The 24431-nt window shown below is 47.8% G+C and overlaps 8 protein-coding genes across 8 annotated transcripts; 3 read left to right on the top strand and 5 right to left on the bottom strand.

Annotated features, from left to right (window-relative positions):
• Window positions 1-952: 952 nt before the first annotated feature.
• F5891DRAFT_1194537 (uncharacterized protein) lies at window positions 953-2522 on the bottom strand (the record flags this gene model as incomplete). Its single annotated transcript, XM_041367946.1, has 11 exons — window positions 953-1277; window positions 1342-1375; window positions 1440-1495; window positions 1547-1644; window positions 1711-1751; window positions 1808-1880; window positions 1936-2013; window positions 2066-2094; window positions 2141-2326; window positions 2374-2451; window positions 2507-2522. The coding sequence occupies 11 exons, from the start codon at window positions 2520-2522 to the stop codon at window positions 953-955; spliced, it is 1014 nt and encodes a 337-aa protein (XP_041220758.1).
• A 392-nt stretch (window positions 2523-2914) lies between these two features.
• F5891DRAFT_1254030 (uncharacterized protein) lies at window positions 2915-3545 on the top strand (the record flags this gene model as incomplete). The annotated part of the gene is made up of 3 exons (XM_041369936.1): window positions 2915-2989; window positions 3043-3249; window positions 3300-3545. 3 exons carry the CDS (start codon window positions 2915-2917, stop codon window positions 3543-3545), a joined length of 528 nt encoding a protein of 175 aa, XP_041220757.1.
• A 344-nt stretch (window positions 3546-3889) lies between these two features.
• Window positions 3890-4384, top strand: F5891DRAFT_1254029 (uncharacterized protein; the record flags this gene model as incomplete). Its single annotated transcript, XM_041369935.1, has 3 exons — window positions 3890-3923; window positions 3985-4066; window positions 4174-4384. The coding sequence occupies 3 exons, from the start codon at window positions 3890-3892 to the stop codon at window positions 4382-4384; spliced, it is 327 nt and encodes a 108-aa protein (XP_041220756.1).
• Window positions 4385-7790: 3406 nt separating this feature from the next.
• On the bottom strand, window positions 7791-8552 carry F5891DRAFT_1194535 (uncharacterized protein; the record flags this gene model as incomplete). Its single annotated transcript, XM_041367945.1, has 2 exons — window positions 7791-8316; window positions 8392-8552. The coding sequence occupies 2 exons, from the start codon at window positions 8550-8552 to the stop codon at window positions 7791-7793; spliced, it is 687 nt and encodes a 228-aa protein (XP_041220755.1).
• Window positions 8553-11616: 3064 nt separating this feature from the next.
• On the bottom strand, window positions 11617-16161 carry F5891DRAFT_1254028 (uncharacterized protein; the record flags this gene model as incomplete). Its single annotated transcript, XM_041369934.1, has 18 exons — window positions 11617-11637; window positions 11694-12053; window positions 12115-12266; window positions 12723-12779; window positions 12841-13213; window positions 13282-13323; window positions 13355-13438; window positions 13491-13727; window positions 13786-14106; window positions 14170-14382; window positions 14433-14612; window positions 14663-14759; window positions 14809-14969; window positions 15029-15286; window positions 15335-15723; window positions 15786-15842; window positions 15905-15985; window positions 16095-16161. The coding sequence occupies 18 exons, from the start codon at window positions 16159-16161 to the stop codon at window positions 11617-11619; spliced, it is 3150 nt and encodes a 1049-aa protein (XP_041220754.1).
• A 2084-nt stretch (window positions 16162-18245) lies between these two features.
• On the bottom strand, window positions 18246-19302 carry F5891DRAFT_984491 (uncharacterized protein; the record flags this gene model as incomplete). Its single annotated transcript, XM_041377445.1, is given in 6 exon segments — window positions 18246-18392; window positions 18457-18587; window positions 18680-18767; window positions 18811-18939; window positions 19002-19132; window positions 19152-19302. 6 exon segments carry the CDS (start codon window positions 19300-19302, stop codon window positions 18246-18248), a joined length of 777 nt encoding a protein of 258 aa, XP_041220753.1.
• A 1413-nt stretch (window positions 19303-20715) lies between these two features.
• F5891DRAFT_1254025 (glycoside hydrolase superfamily) lies at window positions 20716-22419 on the top strand (the record flags this gene model as incomplete). Its single annotated transcript, XM_041369933.1, has 8 exons — window positions 20716-20878; window positions 20928-21044; window positions 21114-21277; window positions 21323-21455; window positions 21507-21817; window positions 21870-21980; window positions 22191-22225; window positions 22281-22419. The coding sequence occupies 8 exons, from the start codon at window positions 20716-20718 to the stop codon at window positions 22417-22419; spliced, it is 1173 nt and encodes a 390-aa protein (XP_041220752.1).
• A 51-nt stretch (window positions 22420-22470) lies between these two features.
• On the bottom strand, window positions 22471-24160 carry F5891DRAFT_984489 (uncharacterized protein; the record flags this gene model as incomplete). Its single annotated transcript, XM_041377444.1, has 7 exons — window positions 22471-22583; window positions 22650-22890; window positions 22939-23311; window positions 23341-23492; window positions 23541-23600; window positions 23830-24006; window positions 24038-24160. The coding sequence occupies 7 exons, from the start codon at window positions 24158-24160 to the stop codon at window positions 22471-22473; spliced, it is 1239 nt and encodes a 412-aa protein (XP_041220751.1).
• Between the last annotated feature and the right edge of the window lie 271 nt (window positions 24161-24431).

The raw sequence follows: 24431 nt of genomic DNA, 5'->3' as shown, positions 1-24431 counted from the left end.
CTCCTATATATACTCGTCATGTATCACTGTTGTTCTTCACTTTAATCTACTTGGTTTTACCCTTGAAACCAGATCCTCACTTAAGCTTCACAACTTAAGTGTCTATCCCTGAATTCTATCTTCGAGCACTCCTCGTCGATAGCCTTGATTATCGTCTGTCTTGCAAGGTGCCAGCCCTTGAAGACTGAACCCTTGATCCTACCTCAGAGGTGCCAGCCCTCTAGATAGGCCACAGATCCTTCTCTTGTTTGAGAAGAGGAACTCCTTACACGAAGGCTCTCTTTTGAGCTTGTAAGGCCGAACCCATCCAAGTTCGTAACAAGTGCAGCGATTCGTCGTTTGAGAGCAACTAGAGGTTGAATCTCGTTGTCTGGTTCAGATGGAGACGGAGATGAGGTTGCCATTGCGCTGTGGATGAGAATGCCAAGTGGGGGCTTAGGAAAGAGGTATGATGGTCAATTTAGCTGAGGAAACATAGCGGAAATGAAACACAGACCTTGAGACAGCTAACTTGTTGGGGATCCTTAGCATGGACCCCACACAACGTCATGTAGGATTATCGGCTCCGTACATTCTTTGACGTTGCAACCCTGCATGAACGGCACATACACCACGTAAATATTGACTGAAGGTGACAGGGTCGGTTAGTTGTTAGTAGAGTTTGCTCCAAGGTGAATTCTGTCGATCATGCGACAGCAATTACATAACACGTGGCAGTCACCTTTAGTGAAACAGAAGGTGAGGATGATACCCCAACCATAGGTCCGCGTACTATAGCCCCAGAAATGCAAACTACATGCCATCTATACTTACCAACTTGGAGCTCGAGACTGACCCCAATGTCTCTTATCCTTCCATTGATGATTTTCTGGCCAAAATTGACAAGGCAGAGCCACAGCGCGGGTGGATCGAAAAGTTCCTCCGTCCGCTCACTTCACTGGGGGTTAGGACATTAGACAACATAGAAATCATATCGCCTGAATGCCTTACCATGTTTCACCGCCTCTGTCCCCTGATGGTTATGGACTTCTTTGTCCACATCACCAGTCACCTCAACAAAGCCAGCCATTTGGCACACCAGAGCTCTAGGCTGTAATATGGAAAGCGGTTGAGAATAGTAGGTGAGCCCGTCCAGTAGAAAGTAAACCCTCACCATTAGCAACCTATCTGCCGTAGTTTCCACACGCTGGAGTAGATGCCTTCGAGAGACAGGAGTCGATTCTTCAGCCATCATATGTATAAGGCCTCCAGGTTCTTGCCATAATTTGCGAGGTGTACTGTCAAGTGTAAGATGTATTTTAGTACCAGTTGTATTGAGAGGCCTTGAGCCGTAGCACTTACGATTCATGGCTCCATGGGCACCACTGTTCGCTTACTGAACAAGCACAAGGAAGGACCATAATGCAAGCGTTCCATTTTGACCGATGAGTGATGCCCACATGTTTGACCCCCCGAAAGCTGGGATCCCTTGCCACCGACTTCAGTATTAAATCCACTATTATAATCATGTCAATTGCCTCGAGTTCGCATGGTATCAAAGTCTTACTCTGGAAGCGATTGCTCAGATTCTGATTTGGAGGCACTGAGCAAGATATTCGCAGGCAATCTGAGCAGAGCTTTCATGTGTTGACTTGTTATTTTGACCTTTCAGAACAATGACTTGCTAGAAGGCGTTTAGCACGACGGGAGCATAAGATACAGGTCACGTACCAAACGTTTGAAGCCAGCGGACACCAGAACGGGGATGCATGCTGAAAAATGATGAGATTTATAAGAGAAAGGCTTAAAATCAGGAATTGAGACGCACTCATACCGACAAGAGCCGGCTTCCAAGCATATACAAGGACGATGATCAAACCACCAAGTATAGTTGTGAAGGACTGGACAATCCTAACCAAAGTCAGTATGTCATAACCTCAGGAGGACTCGTAATACGCATGTTCCCAGAGTTATGCCAGCGAGACCATTGATCTTCTGGGGGTTTTTGCCCAAGCTTGACGTCAGAGCGCCAGTCTTTCAAATTCTGATAAGAGTTGTGCTCGAGCTGGAGAGTTGCATGACTCACATTGTTCTTGTCGGTATCAAAGCACTCGACTGGTTCCACACATTAGAAAAACAATTTGGAAATAAAGGTACTCACTGTCTTGCCGGAGGAAGGCTTTGAAACTCATTGAATGGTGCTCGGAAATCAAGTCAGCGGAAGAAGAAGAAGAAGAAGAAGAAGAAGAAGAAGAAGAAGAAGAAGAAGAAGAAGAAGAAGAAGAAGAAAAGAAACAGACCCGGGAACCAGTACAGCAGTCATACAGAATGGCGAAAATGAAAAAACCTGGCTTGAGATAAGCACCAGCACAAACTCTAGGGAAACAAGTGAACTCAACCAGAGAGTATTCTGGTCGCCTTGGTAGTGGCGGACGGAACTTGTGGTGGTGGGAAAGCCGGAGATCACGTGCCCTACCAGTGCATGTCAGGATAAATGACATCTGTTTCATTTGACGACAGGACTTACCATTGGCGGGAGACATGAAGGATATAGCTGGGCTGTGTAAGGTCTGCATAGACATCCCCCCAAAGTCCGCCAAACACATTTAGGCTGATAGCAGGGATGGCAGGAGGGCTTGACAATGGGCAGGATAGGGGACAGCAGGAAGGGCAGAGTTGACAGCGGTTGACAATGCATTGACAAATAAAGTCGCACAAGGCCACGTGACACGTGGCAAAGCTTGAGGGTGGGTTTAGTATTTACTGTTGTTGAGATTTCATACTATCGTCGTGCTTTTGGATCGTTTGATGTCAATGTGCGCGTCTCAATGCACGGATGTGTAGGCAATCAAAAATGTCTTTTTTTCGTTATCGGACGTGACAATTTTCCTGGTCCAATCTGGGAAACTAGTTCTCACTGCCAAACACAAATGACATGCCCACCACCTCCAGCACTACTACTACCTCGTCCACCTCCTCAACTCCAGTCCCACAAACTGTGTTGTCCACGGTCAGTGTCTGGCCTTTAACACACACACACATATATAATTTATCATTTAATAGGCCCCTGTAGTGGCAGTCACTCCGCACTCTACCTCCACGTTCACATCACAAACTAAATTCGTGATCAGTACCGGATCCATCGCATCCGCAACTCCTTCTTCGACTGTTAGCTCTTCAGGCTCCGTCAACACTGCTGCAGTCATAGGTGGTATCGCTGGCTGTCTCGCCGGTTTGGCTGTGTTGGGTTTCCTCATCATGTGGTGCATTGTATGTCTCACTTTTGAACATCTGTTTCATGTTCTCAATTCAAATTCCAGCACCGCAATCGCAAGTCTGATGAAGACGAATGGAGCGCTTCAGTCTTCAAACGTCAGTCTGCCATCCTTGTGGATCCCGAACCATCCTTTAATCCCCGCCCACCAACCATGATCGAATGTCACAACGCATCCCCTGCCCTCAATGCTAAACACAACTATCAGAATTATTATGGTGGTTATGGTCAAAAAGCTGCCTATGGTGATACCTTGCATACTCCCCCCCCGGCACAGTACATGTACAGCTAGGTACAGCTCTTCCTTCATATGCCGACTGCATAGTATTCTCGAAGTCTGTCTTTCCCTGCTCTCATCACCCCATTCGTTATCGACATGGATGCAGCATCCGACCCATGGTAGCATACCCTCAACGCCCCGTCTGCGATGCGAGCAGTAAAGGATATAATGTTCAGTAGCGTGCGTTTCCCAGATTTTCTCAAGCCAAAAGACTAACAATCAGTTCCTGTGACACAGTTCGCAGGCATGGTCTCCAAAGTTGAGCACCCATTCGACTTGACAAAAGTGCGATCGCAATGTCAAGTTATCGATACCATCGCTAGATTCAGTGGACCAACAGACTGTCTCGTTCAACCATGGAAAGACGAAGGCTTCAGAAGGCTTTACCGCGTACGTGGTCTCCTCTCAATAGAAATTCTTTCTTGTCGGCGTGAACTCATACCGCTCGTAGGGTCTTCCGGCGCCAATAGTGGCTGCCATGCTGAGAATGCCTCATTGTTCATGCATAACCTTCTCCTCACCGCACTGCATTTGTAAAGCCATCTTGAGTTTCAAGTACTGCTTTCTTGGACAGACACGCTAGCCTGTGTGTGACTGTATTTAATCATACTTCTCCCTGACTTATATTCTTATGCTTTAGGCTAACGCTAATGTCCTTGGAAGATTCGAAAGCTGTTACCAGGCCTGCATTTCTCCCACAGATTAGACAGCGTTTCCAGACCCTCATATGGACTTGTCTCGATTTCGACCTTGTCAGATCTGCAGCTTTCTATGCGGAACTTTACCTTGTCATGGACGAGAACAATCATGACACGCGTCAACTTCATGCCGTAGCAAACCCCAATACATGATATGGCGGATCAACTGTCAGCCCATGTCACATGATCTTTAGTTACCTCATTTTGCATTAGCTGGTGCAGGCACAGGCGCCATCACCAGTTTCATACTGCAAGTCACCCACACCTTGTACAAAAGTTGTAATTAATTGTTGTTTTCAACTAGCACACCCGTGGAGCTTGTAAATGTAAAATGCAAGTGCAGATGATCACTCCTGGCCGCTTTCAGCCTCAATACATGAATCCACCGCACCAGCAGCCCTAAAATCATGCCTTGGACCCATTTCTCGCCCTGTTCCCGGTCCTATAGCCATTCTCAGGAAGCAAGTTTCCTCGAGCAGTATAGGAGTTCATTTTGTCTTGGCGCAGACCCTCCTACCGAACGTGTTAGCCACTCATAAGCGTGTTTGTAGGATAAAAAGACATACCTTGTGTACTAGTGCGTCTCCAGTCTACTACTTGATCAGCGCCCTTCCAGAGAGACATGTCATCACCTCAAAATTCACCCCAGGCAGTGGGAACTTGAGATGCCAGCACGATGCGAGAGTCGCTGAGGGAATTAGACTCCAAAAATATTTGGACTGCGTCAATATGTTCGGAGATGCGAAACACAACTACTTGAAGGTGTGACAAAGTGAGAACGGAAGCCACTAATTCTGGCTTAGTCCTCCGTGTATGGATATGTAAGCACAAGCGTGTCAGTCCATGAAGATACTCCAGATCAACTGTGGAGTTCCATAACACCCATGCATTGAGAATTTCAAGATGTGTCACTGTACTGAAGGCCTTGAAGGTGGAAAGAGAGACAAATTGGGTGTGATTGAAAATCAAGGATATACTAAGCGACAATGATGTTAGGGGGAGGTCATTTAAGGGCCGCAGCAGAGGATTTGTTGTTCTGTTGAAGTCTGATGGTGCAATCCATAATGCAAGATTGGTGGTACCGCTGCACAGGGAAAGGATATCTGCAGCTGTACTCAGAAGTACATCGCCCTCAATGCACAGTGATTGCACAGCCCCTCGAGTGAAATCACTGCAGCGCTGGGACCAAATACGAAGTGATGAAAGAAAGGAGATAGCAATGGTTTCATTTGGCAGAATGATTTTTTGATAAAGCAGCCTTTCAGTCCTGCGATAGTAGTACTCAGTAACTCAGCATTCGGTGCTTTGGAATTGCTCACCAATGACGTACCCGCTGTGAAACAAACAGAAGGGAGTAAGCTTGCTGTATGCAATCAATAGCGAGAATGATAATTTCTTTCTCGAGTTCGAGTGGCAACACTGGCACTGGCATGAGTACAAGACGATGATGGGGAAACTAGAAAATGTCTAGCCTCAAGTTCGGGTACTCGGATCTCGAATCATTGAGCCTGTCCCATTGCAGGGCCGAAGTCAGGATGATTTTGTTAGACATTTCCGGCGATTACTTACAGTATGAAACTACCCTGAGTCTGTTGACGGGACATCTGACCGGCGGTGGGACCTCTAAACTATGTTTTAGTCAAAATTATTTTCGCTGCACATGGGTCTAAACCCTCGGTGTTTTTGGACTGAGCACTGGAATGTGGGGTTAAGGAGTCCGAGTAAGTTCCAAGCATTTTAACCCTGACACTGATACACTGAGGCAACGACACGCCGATTTTACACTAAACCTTACATGTTTGTATCCGGGGTAAAATAAAAGTCATCGCGACTGATCTCGAACATGTGGCAGGTTGGAGTCCTCTACCATTGCTGACAAGAACATTCACACCCTGTCCACCCATGCAATATCCAACATGACGGATGAGCCGCGGCGTAGCAGCATGAAAACCTCCAGGAGAATTCTGCAGTTTCTGAAGGACAGATTCAGGAGTATGACTTGTGGAGCGTGGCTTAGCATGACTCACCACACCAATGACATAGCATGGAAGCAATACCAGTCTCAGTGTATCGGATCTTGCGGAGATGTTGCTGGCAGAAGTTTAGAATGTCAGAGTTGCAGGGCCAGAAAAAATGAAGGTTCAACTGGTGGTAAACCAATATCGCTGGCACCAGTAGAGGGAAAGCTTGCGACGCATCATTAATTACTAGTAATGGTCATGGGATCTGACTCACATATAAAATTATCAGCAGGTGTTACACACCGGATGCATTTAGTTGGTGTTGACGGATCATTTGAGTGGCATCAAGTACCACGGAAGGGCTGCAGACATTTAGGTTGTTTCCCCACTTAGAACTAGTAGTACTCAACAATCAGCATTTGATGTTCAACCCTAGCCTAAGCCATTTTAATGACCGCACTTGTGTCAAAATTCGAAATTGAGTCCATCTTGACGCTATATCATAAGTGACGGGTCTCTCGGAACTTGACAACAAAATTTCGGGAGCCCGTGCACATTAGAATGCAGGGTCAGGGAGAATCCAAGAAGAACTTCTGTATCAGAGCAGGGTTAGCCGTCTTTGTGTGAGTTTGAGATGAGGAGTGGATTGAATTTAAATACCTTACTCTCCAACTTGAAGGGGGACACAAGCGAACATGTTGTCTGATGCAGATTCTGAGACTAGTATTGACTCACGCTCCTCTGGCTTTAATGATGGAGCCGATGCTATCATCTTGATGAACACTGAAAGTGCAGGCAAGGATGACCATCACTCCACATCAAGAAGATCTACTCCACAAAGTCACAAGGACTCCTGCCCTGGCCCTGGCCAGTCGCATGGGCAAGGTGGTCCGGTGTATTCCTGCGGGTGCTATACGTATGGTGAGCGTTGCAGGTTTGAGTCACTCATATCCTGGCCGAGTAACTCACGGACTGGCTAAAACAGAACATCTAGCACCCTGAGGGGGTGACCTGAAGGACATCCGCTGGCAGGCTTGGTTTGCTGACCTTGACTCAGACTCGGACGCAGACTCGGACTCGGATATCGAGATTTTGCTGGAACACCCGAGTCTAAAGTGAAAGAGGTCACAGGGCAACTTCAAGGATGTGAGTATATGTAGCTGTATCTTTCAAAATTATGCACTTACTGTCACGTGGACGCTCTGCACAATTTGGGTCGGGACTTCACCAACAGGCAGAAAGGAACACAAACCCGGAAACCCATCTCGGATGAGCTCAACAAGAGATTTGAGAACCTAGCTATTGAAGTTGCAGGTGTGTTAGAAGCCATAAGTAGATAGTAGTAGTTCGTTGATGGTATGCAGGCTCTTCCAGATTAATGATGGTGTTAGCAGAATGAGGTGGAAGTGTTCGATTTGGAGTGGGTGATTGGGAAGAAGTGGAGGCGCGACGGCTGCTTGAAAGTTTGTGAGATACTGTCGTGAAGTGATACAGGATCAACGTACCTTGGCTCTACAAATAGACTATAAGAAGTGCGAAAGAATAATGCGGATGATGCAGATGATTATCTGTCGTGCCAGAAGAAGGAAGGGTGAAGCTCAAGTCAATGAACAAGCATATGAGGAAGTCGAAGATGTGTAGACAGTCTCTTGATGATTTAGGTTAAGGTGGAGGGGGGGCACCAGTTGACGATGGACGGGCGAGAGCTGCAAATTGTACAGGATCATCCTTCCTGTGATTGAATAGTTGGCAACTTGCTGGAGGGACTCTCTGATGGGAAGTGGGGGTGTTGTGGGGCGGGGATGAACTACTTGTTGCATTAAAAAAGGGTGAGTTGCGCATCTCATTGGAATGGGATCTGTGTTGGGATTGAATGGTTTGCCCTGCTGGGTCCGCCTTATGTGATGGCGGTGGCGTGGGGGGGGGGTAGATATCTTGAGGCGCCGTAAGAAATCTTCCGGGTCTGCCTCTGGGCAGAATACGACAACGTGAGGTGCGAGAATAGTCTTACGTGGAGATGTTGCTGCAGGAGAGTGGCAGAAAGGAACAGGTGGCGGATTAGGATTTGAAAGTTGTAGATGAGATGAAGGTGTTCGCTCAGGACGTTCGCGGGGGCGACTTGAACTAGATAAACAAAACAACATTTAGTCAAAAAATAAAACGTACATGGCATTTCTTCTCTAGAAGGCAGCCATGCACCCTGCAAAATCGGTTGGCTGAGCGGGATCATGGTCCCTTGGCTCATCCATGACCTGTAGCAGCTCAAAAAGTACTGCTACTAGCTGGGGGTTTGTGATATACAGCTCTGGGATGACTACGAGATGTGAGGGGGCAGACGCAAGAGCAAACACTGTGGGCATACTGTTCCTGGAACAGGCTGGAAGGGACGTACTGGATTTCATCACACATGCCAGCCCTCTTTCGGCTTTTTCCGCATGCTCACATGATCATGGTCTTTCAGAATTTTCATCTTGCAAAGTTCAAACACGCTTCCCTTGATGACTTCCTGGCTCTCCTTTGAATGGTGGAATCGTTAGCATGCCGCGGTCGCAGGTTACAGGATATACTACGCCACTTTTCAACACCACCTCAATTACCTCCTGAAAATCCCACACCTCCACCTCCGTTGTCACTTGCAAGCATTGACTTCCAATTCGCGGAACCAGAACCGGAAAAGACTCAGTGCACCAGTGCAAAATCATCCAAGGCCTTGCTCTCGAGTATAGAGCAGAAAAGACGGTTTTTATGACGTCTGTCCCTTGGTGTACAAGTCCTGTGCCTCGGAAGAGATTTGGAGGTGGACGAGTCAAAGGGACAGAAACAGGTGTGTCTATAGCTGGAATTCTCATTCTGCACTGATCGACTCTAACAAAAGATGGTGGAGGAGGCTCCATCACTACTTCAGGCTTGGCGTGGAAGGGTGCAGTCAGGATCGTTTACAGCACCCCATATCATCTCAACATTAACACCCATCTCTATCTTTCCAAGGTCCCTCTAGATAATCCGCTCAAGCTCGTCATATCATCTTAATATCTACAGTCTCTGTCTTTCCAAGGTCCCTCTAGATAATCCGCTCAAGCTCTCAGCTTAGTATTTACCGCTATCTCTGTCTTGCCATGGGCCCTCTAGATAGCTCAAGCACATCCTATCTGGTCTTAATATTCAATTCCATCTCTCTTTTGCGCCATCCAATCAAGCTTAAATGTTTCAAGAATCACGCCATCTTTCTGTGTTCTCCAATATCCCCAATATCCGCTATCTTCCTGCCAGTGTTGGAGCGGGAGTCGTTATCAAGGGCATCACAGTTGGACGACATCTTTCTTGCTTACTCCATCAAGCGTAAGGCTTTAAATCATGTTATATGTTTGGACCTTAACCTGACCTGTGTTTCATTACATAAATTATTATTGACCCTGCATTGTAATCTACCAGGATCTTGCTAATGAGTTCGGTGGGGTCTGAAATCCCTCACTTCAAAGCAATCACTCTATCTCATCCACGGTGCATAGTATGAAGAGGCAATGAAACTCATTCGTTTTCTCAAGGATCTGACAGCTTTTCTACTTATCATTGCTTTCGTTAGCATGAGCCTCAAATGCGGAGGGGAATGCAACAGATTGTTCTCAGCGCCTAGAAGCCTGACTCGTCACCGTCAGACCTGCTAACACTGGCAGAGGCAACTGACTCTGCAGTCACAACATTTCAAACGCATCTCTGTGTCCCTACAAGTTTCGCAAGCGCCTCCTGTGAAGAAGATGAAATTTAGTGCTGAAGTAGTAAGTGCATTTACCGCACACTGTACCCTGAACTCCACTCATTTGAATGTTAGCTAACTTCTGCCTGGGAATCTCCACCTATGCCTATGAACATCGTGACATCTGATTCTTCCGATATTCCTGCATCTCCGCCCAGCATCAACGATTTGGCAGTGGCCTCGTCTAGCGCCTCTGGACTTGACACTGTACAGGAGGAGCAGCCAGAGAACCAAGCTGGCTGTCCCTCTCGAATGCATCGCCTACCCTTACGGTTCAGGGACGAACGTCCAGTCTGTCATATCCCATATATTAACGCTTCTCATCCAGATTTCCGGAACATAGATCCGGTCCGGTCCGATGTACAGATCCGCTTCTGATCCGATATACGATAAGCTTCTTAATTCATTTCCTGTTCATATAACGTTATCACAGCCTTTCCTGCTATCGGTAATTCCTTATTACCGGCTTCTCGGTATTCCTTAATTTCCGGCCATGTCTTCCTTGATCCGTTTTACTTGTGATTAATTCCCGGCTATGTTATTCCATCCGTCCACTCGTGATTTCCTTCCGGCTTCCGTTGATTAGCAATAGACTTTGCTTATACTTCGTACATAGCCTCGAGTCTTAGGCTTTTAGTATATAAACTCCTGTACTTACATTGTAACACCTCAGTTCGAATATCATCTTAGTTTGTCCTCTTTCCGTCATCCGGACTTGAGTACTCGTTAACTCTTGTCACCATCCGAGACTTACGGATTGTATCCGATAGTCTATATCTCCGACTCTATCTTCGGATAGTCTTTACTCTGTTGGTTTCTAGTCCGGACGCGTCCGGATTAGTCTTACTCGTCTTTCTGTTATCCAGATAACCTTCGGATATCGATATGTATACGTTCTGATCTCCGGATCCGATACGTTAGTGTTTCTGAAGTACAAGGGCAATACTCGGGAAAGGGGCACAGCGTACGAGCTGAGGCCAAAGCCCTTCGGATCCGTTAACCGAGAGTACAACCTTAACACAGTCCCGCCACCTGCCATTCCAGCGCCAGTGCGCCTGCCCACCACTGCCTCAGCAGTCTCAAAGTGCGTCTTATGAGCATTATATATGCCAACAAGTAATTTTTATAGCTATTGATTGCAATCAATAAAATACAATAAAGTCCACTCGATGCATGAATCTCGACTATAGTATACCGTCTATTTGAATCTGTCATACACCGCTGGTGCCCACCCACCCTTACAGTTCTCATTAGACTTCTCCTAGGTTTATGACGATGCTTCAGGCCACGATCCCTGCAGGTTTTGTCCAATATCAAAATCTTGTCTGAAGCGCATATACTGGCCTTACATACATAGTACTACTCCTTCTATGAATGTACAAATTGTGAATTTTTATGCCGTCAAAATGTCTAAAAAAGGACCCCTATCACCCCTATGTATGATGGGAAAGCCCTCCTAATAAATGCCCCAGGACATCCCAGAGACATGCTAGAGTGATCCCAGTTGGGATTGGGAAAGATCAAAAATAGGTCCTTGGGATGGCCCAGATACTTGCTTCAGTGTGGACTGGGACATCCCAGTACATAGGGTAAAATACTGGGAATACCATCCTAAAACACACCCACTAGGTCCTTTGCTAGCCACAAACACATAGACCTAAGAGGTCCTTTCAAGTGGTTGACTGAAGTGACTGAGAAGTATCACGTAGGTTAGTTGTAGGACAGTCTACCAATCGAAAGCACATACCAATGAGTCAAACACCATGTATTTCTCCATGGAGCTGTGTAAGTCCTTGGACACACACTTGTACAGCTCTGTCATAGACCTGTTGAGCTTAGCCTCGGGAGATGCCCAACATGTAGGACTACGCGGGTCCATGTCAGGCTGAGGCGTTGTCAGGAAGACACCGGGGATGACCCAGAAATGGTAGAACAACGTGTACTTCTTCCCTTCGGCGGCGATTTTCGCGTCAAGCAAGGACATCTTCTTGAGTGCATGGTTTCGGCTGCGGGCAGGGACAGTTGCCGAGAAGGCAAGGTAGTCCTTCTTAAGACCTTTAAACTCAACCCACAGGGAGTTATACGCTTGCTGCGCGGTCTCAAGAGCCTATGTACATCGAAAATATGTTAGAGCGAGAAAGAGAATCATAGTAAATGAGTGCACTCACCTTGCGAACCTCATGCATGGGCGCATCCGGTGGAGGGACGGACAGGATAATCCTCAAGGTTGAAAGCTCATTGCCGCTCGAGTTGTCGTCATCCGACAATTCAGCGTCAATGTCAGCTTCAAATTTCTCGCCTTCTGAACCATCGAACAAACCTGCGTGGAATCAATGCTCCAAGTTATAAGGAGACTGCTATCTTGGCTGTGCTGCTGCTGACGTCTATTGGTGTGATGAGTGATTCATAGCGAGTGGCAATCAAACGATACATACGTACTTCGACACGAGCATGATACCAAGAGCACACTAGCCGACAATGATGCATGAAGCATCAGCATTCCATGCGCCCGAAAATCGCCTAGTGCTCTTTGCAGGGTCTTATCAAGCAGGCGCTGATGAGCATTGTGGAAGATGCAGTGCACAAGCATCGACATTATGAGTCATGAATGAATCATCAAGACTAATTGACTAACCTACAATTGACGCCACGAGTCTGCTGAGTGTTGCCGAGTGACATGTGGTAAACATGCCTCGGGTCCATGGTCCAGGGTCAGGCAAGTTCTGAATCTGTCTGAGTCAAAGTGAGTGAGTGAGCGAGAGGAGTCATAACACACCGCTGCTGCTGCTGTTGGGGGTGAGGTTAGTAGAGAGAGGAAGAGAGGAAGCAGCTGCTGGGCATGAGGTTAGATGAGAGCGGGAGAGAAGGAAAGAGCGAGAGAGGGAGCAGCGCACCTCTGCTGCTGCGGTTGGGGGTGGTTAGAGGAGAGGGAGGGAGGGAGGGAGGAGTGCACCTGGACCCCTGGTGCTGTTGTTGCTGCTGCTGCAGTTGGGGGTGGTGAGAGGGGAGGGAGGAGCACACCTGGACCCCTGGTGTTGCTGTTGTTGTTGTTGCTGCTGCAGTTGGGGATGAGATTAGAGGAGAGTGAAGGAGGGAGGGAGTAGCGCACTGCTGCAGTTGCAGTTGCAGTTGGGGGTGAGGTTGAAGTGGAATGGGAAAGAGGGAGAAGCACGGCACTGCCATTGTTGTTGCTGCTGCTGTGGTTGGGGGTGAGGTTGAAGGAGAGTGTGGGAGAGAAGGAGCAACACTCTGCCGCTGTTGCTGTTGCTGTTGTTGTTGCCAGCAAGAAGGTGGAGTTAGAACAATAGACGCACTAGTATTCAGGCCAAACTTACACTTATCAATGTGCCCATGACTTCATGCGGAGGAACATGTCGCTATCAACATGGTCGATAATGAGATACTCACCTTGGTGTGTAGGATTGGGACACAACAAAGTGCCTCAAATGAAGGACTTGAGCGGGATGGTGATTGAATCTGCCCTGGGGACGGCTTTGACACAAGTAAGTCTCAGGTCTTGGTCAATCCTGCGAGAACCACCAACAACACCAGTGGTATACGGTTGAACAAGGGCAAACTGGAAGGCCCCAATATCCAGAAGTTTGCATTTGAACATCAGTATCAGCCAAATGAAGACCGTCCTGTCTGCTGTAAGTTGTATAAGTGCGCAGTTGAAGCGCGGATGCCCATGAAATGAGGGATTGGACTGGAGATGGTTGGTTGACTGCTTCTGGTCGACAGAGTTCTCATAATTGACCCTGAGATAATGATGTTCGTGTATCTGAATGAAACACAAGTCAACTGTAACGTAGAAGCTGACAGAGAAACAATGAACTTACCTGGAAATCAACTGGGAGAACAATCCACCTCATTAGCTCGTATCCGTAAGTTGGCAATGATGTGTTGACGAAGTCGCCAAGTTTTTTGCGGAAACCCTGAAATGCTTGATCTTTGGGGCCCCGCACATTCTTGAGTTCTTGAATACTGACAGGACGTTGAGGGGATCCAAGCTTCACATGCCCATCAAAGGTGATAGCATGGTCGTTGTCCTCGTCAAGCGCAGAGTCACCTAACGCCTCAAGGCGGCGCTGTTTGTCGAGTGTGTCCAAACATCCTCGCAACAGTAAGGTTGCAAACTTGTGATGATCAACGCGAAGTACCTGTAGTATGATTGATATGTATCAGTAATAAGTCAATATCATAAAGAAATGAGTGTGTGATACCTGCACAGCGACATCTTTTCCGTTCAATCGAAGGAGATAGGCGGTTTTCAGAGGGCCATGAAGTTTTTTGTTAGGGCGCGTGCTGTAGTTGCATGCAACACCTTTCATTTGGATGTCCCATGGCACGTGTTTCCAAAGGTGCACCTTTGGAAAGTTCCAGTCTTTCTTGAGGCCTTCCATGGAGGATGTATCAGTAACATAATCAACATAGTCCTAAGAATCCTGTGTCAATGATATGTCTTAAGTAGTAGCAAGCAATTTACCTTCAGTGCAGCACCAAATACAAGGAGCTTGTTCTTTATCATTGCAATTGTCCGCTCCATATGGACACCAAGCCCCAGCAGGCTGTCCAACTCGAGATAGGTGCAAATAACATGCAGAAGGCGATAGCCTTCCGAACAACTTCTGCGGTCCAAAGCATTGAGTGTCGCATAGAAAGATTGCTGTAAGATGATTAGTCGAGTAAATATGATGATAGGTCGTGGGTACTTACCAAGACTAAATCACGCTTCTTGTTGCCATCAGTGAATGTGATGTGAATGACGGTAGCGAAATGGTTGAGATCGCGCCATCCAGGAAATTCAGTGACCCTGGAGATACTGAGCGAGTAAGAATATGAAAATGAAAAAAGTACTCAACTGTTTCTCGACCGATTCCATCTCTTCATGTCCGAGATTGCTGATGATGGTCTTCAGCTCTTCTAGTAGATGTTTTCCTCCAAGACCGCCATGCACTGTGTGCAATCGGTCAAGGCTCAGTGCATCATGGGTATCAGAGTGCTTGACGAGCCAGAGGATGTTCTAAATATGATGTGTTAGTATTAGAAGATAAATAGAATATATCATTTGCTTGCCTCAACTGCGCGCAATCCTAGTGATTTCAAAAGTTCCTCGCCTTGAGTTTTGCTGTGTCTATATACAACGAGTGCATCCTGCGTGTCTTTCGCAGTCCTGATTGCGAATGTTTTGGAGAGGTCAGAAAGCTCATTGAGTGGTACGAGGCACACGGGGCATGGGCACTTGCATTGCACACCACGAATAAGAGACATCATGCATCTGCGAGTGTGATTGAAAACCATGAAAGCAAATATATCGGGGCACTCACTGTTCTTTGTAATCTGCTGAAAGTATTAGTATCGTGTGATAGAAAAGAAAAGAAAATATACCGGCGTCAACTCAGCTGCAGCATTGTTTAATGCCATATGGAGATCGGCCTCATTTTTCAGTGTGACATGGGTGTTGCCCTGCGCTATGCGCACGATAAGACTGAAGAGCTTGTCGACCTGGCCCTGATTAAGGGCAGCTTTGAGTGCGATTTCAGAGAACTCAAAGTCTCCCCATGAATGAAATGGATGCCAAGGGGCTTCATCCACAGGAGGTTCTTTAAGCGTCTCCGAAGCAACACCAAACTCTTTGAATGCTTGGAGTAGAGGCTTGCGGCCAGAACAGGGATGGAACTCGGTTTTGAACTCATGAGGGTGTGCAATGTGCACTGCAGGCTGGGATTGGACGTTTTCAGGACCAGTATTGCTGGCCATGCTAGCGTCAGATAAGACTATCGTTGCATAGACAGTTGTCAGTTGGTTGCGTCTAAGAAATGAATAAAGAAACACATACCTGGGCTCTGAACACCCTCGTTTCCAGCGTCAAATTCCATGTGGTTGTCCAGACCAGCTGTGAGTGTTGGAAATGTCAGAGTGAACATTCTACCATCAAAATTGAGTAAAATACTGTACCTTGCCCCATGTCAGCTTGCGATTCTGGGTTTGCAGCTAATGGGTCATCCACGACGATGCGTGAAGGACCAGCCGCTGCTTCTAAGGTTGCTGTTCATTGAGGTTTCTTGTGGTGTGCTTTTGAAATCGAGCAGAAACAAATAACACGAGTATTGAGCGACAATGGATGGATTCAGACATAAGGACTCACCTAGAACTGATCGCTGATCTCTCTCAAACTCCAGAGCAAAGGCCTCTTGACCCTCTGCATCACGCATCTTGCAAGTTGATTGATGTCGCTTGATGCCTTGGGACTTATACATCTTCCCGCAATGCGGGCACTGAGAGTCGCTTGTTAGTGTTTTTGAGCTATAATTATATTTACCTCGACTTGAACAGTTTGGGGCCATGGCCGCAAGACAATAGTTAGAAAGATATATACACGTTGGTGTACAAAAGAGCTTAAGAGAAGGCATTGAGAGGCGTTGAGTTGATGGGTCAGTACCTTGTTGATTCCGCCTTGCAAGGTCACATGATAAGATTCGTCACAATATGTGACAATGTCTGACAAGTTCTTATGTATTCTTCCGCCGGCCTCAAAAGGGACTTGTAAGACAACTCATAATGCATGTGACCAGATTTATAAGCCGGCGGCATTGTAAAGGTCACTTAACTTTTTCTGACATAGTAAGGAAAAAAGGACAAAAAGCAAGAAGTAAGAAGTTCTATACTCGTCTCGACGAAAGAAAGACAAAAATAAGTAAGGTAAGGAACCAGGCGTTTTACTGATGCTGTATCATTGCGTATTCAGAGGAAAATTTTCAGTGTCTTTTAGGTGTTGAAAATACTGATCCAAGATTGGATGGGAGAAGGCACTGATTGATCAAAGCAAGCAACGGACACCTCGTGAGTCAAGCAGCATTTGAGACAAAACGGTTTAGAACACTGACTTTTTGTCTTTTGCAGGGTCAGCGATCTTTTTCTAAGAGCTCAGTTTGAATTCACTGTATCATCACATATTCAGAGCAAAATTTTCAGTGTCTTTTCAGTGTTGAAAATACTGATCTGAAATCAGATGGGAGAAGGCACTGATCGATCAAAGCAAGCAATGGATACCTCCTGAGTCAAGCAACATTTGAGACAACAGTTCAGAACACTGACTTTTAGTTTTTCGTAGAGTCGACAGTGTTCTTCTACTAGCTCAGTTCACCACATCATTACATATTCAAGTAAAAATGTTCAGTGTCGAAACACTGATCCGAGATCAGATGGGAGAAGGCACTGATTGATCAAAGCAAGCAATTAATACCTCCTGAGTCAAGCAGCATTTGAGACAACTGTTAGTCTTTTGCAGTGTCAGCAATCTTCGTCTACGAGCTCAGTCTGATTCCACTGGATCATTGCATACTCAGAGCAGTATTTTCAGTGTCTTTTCAGTGTGCTTTTTAGTGTCAAAAATACTGATCTGAAATCAGACAGGAGAAGGCACTGATTGATCAAAGCAAGCAACGGATACCTCGCGAGTCGACATTCAGAACACTGACTTTTTTAAAGTCTTTCGTATTATCTCGGGGCCGCAGTGGACGTCGCGACTGGGAAGCACAAAATTCAGTATTTGAAGGGCTGGAACTGTCGTTTTCTAGCGTCGAAAATACTGAACGGACGAGACACTGAAATGAGGTCGAGCCTAGGCTCCCGAAGGAAGATAGTCGTTCTGCAGTGACTCATCGCAATCGTGACTGGGCAGCGCAACAAGTCGGCGCACTTTCTATTCAGTATCATAAATACTGTAATCGGATCGACATGACACTGGGAAAACCACTGGTTAATATCACAGAAACCATGCACATGCGGATACGAGCTCTGTGGCAGCTAAGGATCGAGCTTCCGGATCTTCGTCTCCAATGGCATTAACGTATGAGTGACAGGATTCGAACGGTCAGTCGACGAGCACGTTCGTTCGTTCCATCTCGATGGGCGTCGATGATTTTAGCTTTAGTGCTGGCTCCCTGCCGGGGAAGAGGACTGGTCGACGTGGCACCATCCGCGGGGACATTGAAAGAGACGGCGACCCAGGTGAAACGGGATTTTGGATTTTAAACGGTGAGTCGCGACTATATGCGCGACTTGAGAGAGTAGACGTCAAGCAGGAATTGGTTTCTCCCTTCGATGGGTGTCTTATAGCGGGCGTGGCCCGACCGGAGGCACGACGAGATCTGCAAGCATCAAATACTGTGTAGCAAATAATACAGAAGTCCAGAGCATCTAATCGTAGGGATTCCAGGTCGCAGTCCAAGCATGACGGCCAGAGGTCGAAAGTCGAAGTCGAGCGCTTACATCCAATCGCTAGAGTTGTCAATTCTCACCAGTCTCGGGCACGCTTTCTGAACACTGGCTTCCATTCAGCCTGGATTTCCTCCATGGTCAGCTCAGATACCGGAGAAGTCGCACGAAATTCTTCCTCGTTTGGCGAGTGTTCTGAAGCATCCTGAGCCTGCCAGTGCGAGATCTGGATGAGGATACATGCGTCAGCGAATGGTTCGAGCGCGGATTCAAACGCCATGGCGAACTACATCTTGAGATGATTCGGTCTCCTGTAGAAAGCTCGACGAGTCGTCGAGGTCAGATTCCGTCGACTCGGAATGCGACGTGTTTGACGATGGGTATGGCACGATGGTGTTTCCCTCTGGTTGGCACTTTCTGGCTAAAAGGAAGGGAATGTCAGCGTAGCTAGATGGCGATCTGGGCACGACTCGCTCAAGTAATCATCGACCCATCGTCTGAAATGATCTCGACCGTCCTCAGTATTTTCACCACTCTCTTGCGACTCGCCAAAGTCTGCGGGAACAGGTTGTTTTGTGCGACCTGCCGCTGCCTTCCGTGACTCGAGTTAAATGCAGGACGTAGTAAAGACGATGAAAGACGACCTTTGGTTTCGATTTGTCGCGTCCCTTCCGTTTCACGTAGTCGCAATGGTTTTGCAAATATTGCTGGATAAGCTCTTTCACGGGCCAGCCGTGCTCGAACTTGGCGAGATACGGTATTCGCGACATGGCCTAGTGGTCGATATCAGCGCATATATCCATGTTAAATGTAACATGTTTTGCGAAACCCGTACCTTCTTGGTTATAGAAGCCAAGACCAACGGTGACTGAAACCGAATCGTGGTATCGAGTCGGAGACCGTTGTTCTTGGCGATCTTTCTCACCTCGTACTGAAATGATGCGCCGATATGAATGGACGAAGGTTCTCCGTGACGGTAGCTCACTCGCCTGTATTGAATTGTATGTAGCATCCTCCCCGTGGAGACGCATTTCGTCCTGTAACGCGAAGTCGCGTTTGGCGGCCCCCCTTGGACGTGGAATCAGAGAATCAAAGTTCTTTTCACGAGTCTTCAAAAATTTACGTCGAGGAGCCATCACTGTAGGTTGCACACCATATATTGAACTATCCAGTTATTGACATATGAATGAATCGTCACGTGACCGGGTCTTGGTACCTTTCCTCAATGTTTCGTGTCTACATCGAGCAGCATCAGGGGACGAAGGTGACAAAGCCTTCCTAGTATCGTCACGAAGCACCAGCAACGAAACCAAAATTATAACTCCGACTTTAGGTAAGCCTTCAGCTACAGGACTCAGGTAGTACTAGTAGTACTAGTGTTCCCTGCTTCACAGTGCATTATGCGATTCTTCTGCTGCGCCTGGGACTGTCAGCTCGCTAGGACCAAGACCGCGCGTCTGATCCTTCTTGCAGAATGACTCGTATCGTTGGTCTCCGTGCAGTGACGACGAGACGTCACCCGCAATTCGACGCGATCAGACCAGAAATCGCAAGCCCTTAGCCGTCGTCGCAATGCGGCCGGGACGATTCCTAGCGTGAATCTGAATTCGCGCCAGAACCGCATCGAGAGGTGGAGAGTCGGGGAAGCAACCAGTGACCAAGGTGGGTTCTCCCCGCGATCCGCTTCATCTGCACCATCCATTCCGCCTCTGACATGCGCAGACGCTGCTCGGCGCGATCTCCAATTTGGTGTTTTAGTTCAGCGATCACGCTCGTCGAAGGAGCTCGATGTTTTTCACCTCCATTTAATATCTATGTACTCTCATCAATCTATGTTTCTCCTTCAAACCACCTGCATGCGTGACTGCGCTGTGATATATTCATGTGCCTCAACGCCTAGCAACTCTACATCGAAGTAACGACGAAATACCGACAACAAGAAATCACGACAGCGAGGGCCTGTGGGTCTTCATGCAATCCAAAACAGCTTCCACGCAATTCTGAACGCCCCGGATGTGCTGACCCTCCAACGCTCTTTTGACGCATCGTCTTGACAACTTCGTTTGGCTGACTGGAATAGGTAAAAATTCTTCATCAAATCCATGACCGAGGTGTCGTTCACCGCGATATCAAGCCTGGAAACATCCTACTCCCGATTAATGGGGAGTTGCAACCTCACTTGCTAAGCGCTACCGCGACGAGACCAGAAAACATAAACCGGAATCTGGAGAGTGCGCCGAAGGCACGTTGCCGTATATGAGCATCCACGTTCACTCCCATACAGGTGAGTTTACCTGTATAACACGTTTTGATCACGTTATAGTTGCCGAGACGACGTAATATCCTTGGCGTATACGCTGATCCACTTAGCGAAAGGATCGCTCCCGTGGTGTGGACTCTCCTCAGCAGAGTGCGAGGAAATGAAACTAGAACTTCGGTCGTTGGCAATCACCCCTGCTCCACTCGGATTGTTTCTAGAACATGCTGAGGACCTAGGGTATTTGCAGCTTTTGTTTGACTCCGTTGGCGGCTGACTCTGGTTGACAGTTATGCAGAGGATCCTAGACCGTCTTTCAAAGGACTCTGCTCAGCCGCAACGCAAAGACGACTGGTTAAGAGCAGCTGCAATAGAGGACATCTCAGAGCAACGCGCGGCCTGGATGGCAGATGTCCTTGTAGCTGCTGTATCACCCCAATACCCAGACAAACTCGGTCAGTGTCCTTCATTTCCGCACTGTTGCACGTGCTGATAAGTCTGTAGTATCAAGCGCGAGATTGGCCATCTTTGCCATGATGAGCACCGACCGCCAAAGACTGGTGGGAAGCAGAGTTCCGATGCTGTTCCAGCTGCTTCGTCAAATAGCGCTGATCCTGCAAGGTCGATGACTCGTGGAATACATTTCCATGTCTACTCACAAGTGTGCGTTCCTCCGATTAAACTTGTCAGGTGCATTTGACACCATGCAACCCGGCCCATCGAACACCTTTACCACGATGTCCCTTTTCACGTCCATCTGTCATTACAGAGGCAGCGACCTCAGGCTGAACAAAGCAGCGAACCAGTTTGTGTTGTTAACTTTTCAAATTCCTAGTGCACTCGCCCGGATAATTGTTGGTTGCTTTGCTCAGAATCGTCACAAGGAACCTCTATAGTAGCAGTGTGCGCTGGTGATTCAAGAGGTTCCACCATTTCGCGAACGTATGCCTCACCACCCTGCTTCTGATTTCATGACCTCTGCAGAAATTGCTAATAAACTACCGAAGGACTTCATATGGGGATTCGCTACTGGTACGTTTCACCATTTTTACCGCTGCCATCATACATTGACGTGTTTTACAGCGAGTTTCCAGATCGAAGGATCTGCTAATGTCGATGGACGCGGGAAGTCAATCTGTGACGACTTCTCCAAGCAACCTGGAAAGACAATGGACGGCCGAGACGGAGATGTGGCCACTGATTCATACAGGCTCTGGAAGGAGGAAATTGCACTGCTTGCTCAGTATGGCGTCAAGTCCTGCCGATTTTCCTTATCTTGGTCTCGTATCATCCTCCTCGGTGGCCGCAACGACCCCGTTAATCCTAAGGGTATAGCCTTGTACTCCAATTTCATCAATGCACTGCTGGAACATCACATAATCCCATTTGTTGTTGTATGTAGAGCATCCGCGCTTCCTTCAGCACGTTCTCACTACGTTTTCTCAGACTCTATACCACTGGGACCTTCCCCAGGCCCTGCATGGCAGATATGGCGGGTGGTCAAACAAGGACCAGATAGTTCAGGACTATGTCCGCTATGCTAAGGCGAGTTGTCCTGTAATTTTGCGTATAGTTTGAAATAAGCAAAAACATGGCTGCTAGGTCTGCTTCCAGGCTTTCAGAGACCGAGTCAAGCACTGGTGTGTGTGCTTCAGGTATTCGGTCACCATGCGTCTTTAGGCTGACAGTGAACGAGCCATGGTGTGTCTCAATTCTTGGGTATGGAAGGGGCGTCTTCGCGCCAGGACGATCAAGTGACCGAGGAAGATCACCGAAGGCGACTCCTCCACCGAACCGTGGATGTGCGTCTACTACTCATTGTCTGTACGCAATCGGCTTGTTGATTTCACCCCACAGAGTCGGCCACAGCGTCATTTTATCGCACGCATATGCAATCAAGCTTTATCGCGAGGAGTTCAAGGCCGTGCAGGGTGGCCAGATCGGAATCACGCTCAATGGTGACTGGGCCATGCCATACAATGATAGCCCACACTGAGTAGGCACAATTTTTGGTTTGCTCGGATATTGACAACACGCGTCTGTGCTTTCAGATGTGGAGGCGGCACAGCACGCCCTTGACGTCGCTATCGGTAAGTTTGGCCCCTGTCTGTAGCATCCAGTTTGCGCTGACGAACGGTTGATAGGATGGTTCGCTGTAAGCTTCAAGTCATATGCTCTGTCGAGTCGTCAAATCAAACATATGTTATTCGCCAGGACCCGATCTACCTTGGTCATTACCCGAAATACATGAAACAGATGCTTTTGACCACCTGGGCTTGTGAGTATCGACCCATTGGTCGACGATGATCACCACCTTGTGGTACTCATCGTCGTCGGCAAGTTCGGACGTCGCCAACCCTGCCGAGGACTTCGAGGACGTATCTGTTGGTTTTGGTTTGATCGAGTCGCGCTTCTTCGTCGCCAACCATGGGGTCGAAGAGGACTGGTCCGTCGCTGATGTCTCAATCTGGAAATGTCAGCAGCAGCATTGAAGGACGCGACAGGTAGAACCTACGGCATTGTGCACCACTAGCTTGGTATAAGATTTGAGGAGGACGGGCCCATCAACTAACTCCCCCCTCACCTCGAATTCCCTCGAATCTGAGCGGGCAGTTTCTCTCTGTGTCAAGGGGATACTCCCATGGGACATCTGGATAGCAATGTCATGCTCGATATCCTGGAGCAAGCAGCTCTCGTTGAGCAGCGGCAAGACCGCTGAAACCACCTCTCCGATGGTAGTCTTGCCTGTTTCGTCAACGACGACTTCAGCGCCCTCGATTAGGGAGACCCGACCCCATCGGAGTCGTCGTTTATTCTCAAATGCAGGACCAAGCGTGCCTTTGAGGGCTCGAGGGACGAATCCATCGCTGCGTCTATTACTTTTTGGGCTATGACACAGAATTTGTCTGTCAGATACAGAGTTATCGACGGAAACGCCTGTCTGGCGTTCTTTTTTAACGTCGCAAAGTTGTGCCTGGCTTTATTGCCATTTAAGACATCTTTTGCCTGTTGCAGGAGACCAACGATATGAGTCATTCTGCGAGAAGGATCAGACGCGCGGTCTTGGTCCTAGCGAGCTGACAGTCCCAGGCGCAGCAGAAGAATCGCATAACGCACTGTGAAGCAGGGAACACTAGTACTACTAGTACTACCTGAGTCCTGTAGCTGAAGGCTTACCTAAAGTCGGAGTTATAATTTTGGTGGGATCAGCGACCAACACGACATCATGATGAGTCAGTGCTGTACTCAGGCTAGCTTTGCGATTGGGATCAAAACTTACCTGCCGATAAAACTGTCCAAGTCCCTAGGAGGGTTTGCTCTGATGTAACTTGACTCGTGGCTCTGGGACTCCGGTCTGTATCGTTTCGCGTTTTCGACAAGGTACGAACGCCCGAGTATTTCGAACCTTTGTCTCGAACATTGATTTTCTCGCAAGCCAAGCTTCGTCGAAGTACGGACGAGGGAGATCCTTGCTCATCCGACGTTCCACGCTCAACCGAACGCTAGTCATGCGTTTGGAAGTCGTATTCACGAAACCGACGCAGCAGGATCGCGTCATCCCAATTTCTGACGACGAGTCGCGCTGATCGTCATCAAACCGCAGATTCAGCCACTTTGAAGACGCGCTCCAAGTCCAGATCACGTCCACCCTTCACGAAGCCTTGATCTCGTGGCTCGCCAAACAGCTCAACCTCACGTTTCTCATCACGTTTTACGCCAACAACCGTCTTGTCCATAGGGAGTCACAGACTTGGTCCGACTGATCGGGGAGTCGGGACTCAGTTCAAACAAAATCGTCGACGATGCTGTCCCCTGCAATAAACTGCGCTGCTAGGAGTCTCTGACACGATGTCAGTGGTCATGCGACCGTAGAGAACGGTAACGCCTCGTTCGCGTCGCCATTGGTGCGTGGGATCACGCGTTATATATTGCTTGCTAACACGACGACTACAGACCCTCCTTACAGGATGAAACGCACCTCCATCGACTTGAACAGGTTTGCACCGC

This window comes from Suillus fuscotomentosus (genome assembly GCF_016647785.1).
Source record: "Suillus fuscotomentosus strain FC203 chromosome Unknown F5891scaffold_70, whole genome shotgun sequence".
In the NCBI taxonomy this organism is placed as follows: domain Eukaryota; kingdom Fungi; phylum Basidiomycota; class Agaricomycetes; order Boletales; family Suillaceae; genus Suillus; species Suillus fuscotomentosus.
Note: the sequence above shows the minus strand (reverse complement) of the source record. Positions and strands in the feature narration are given on the sequence as shown.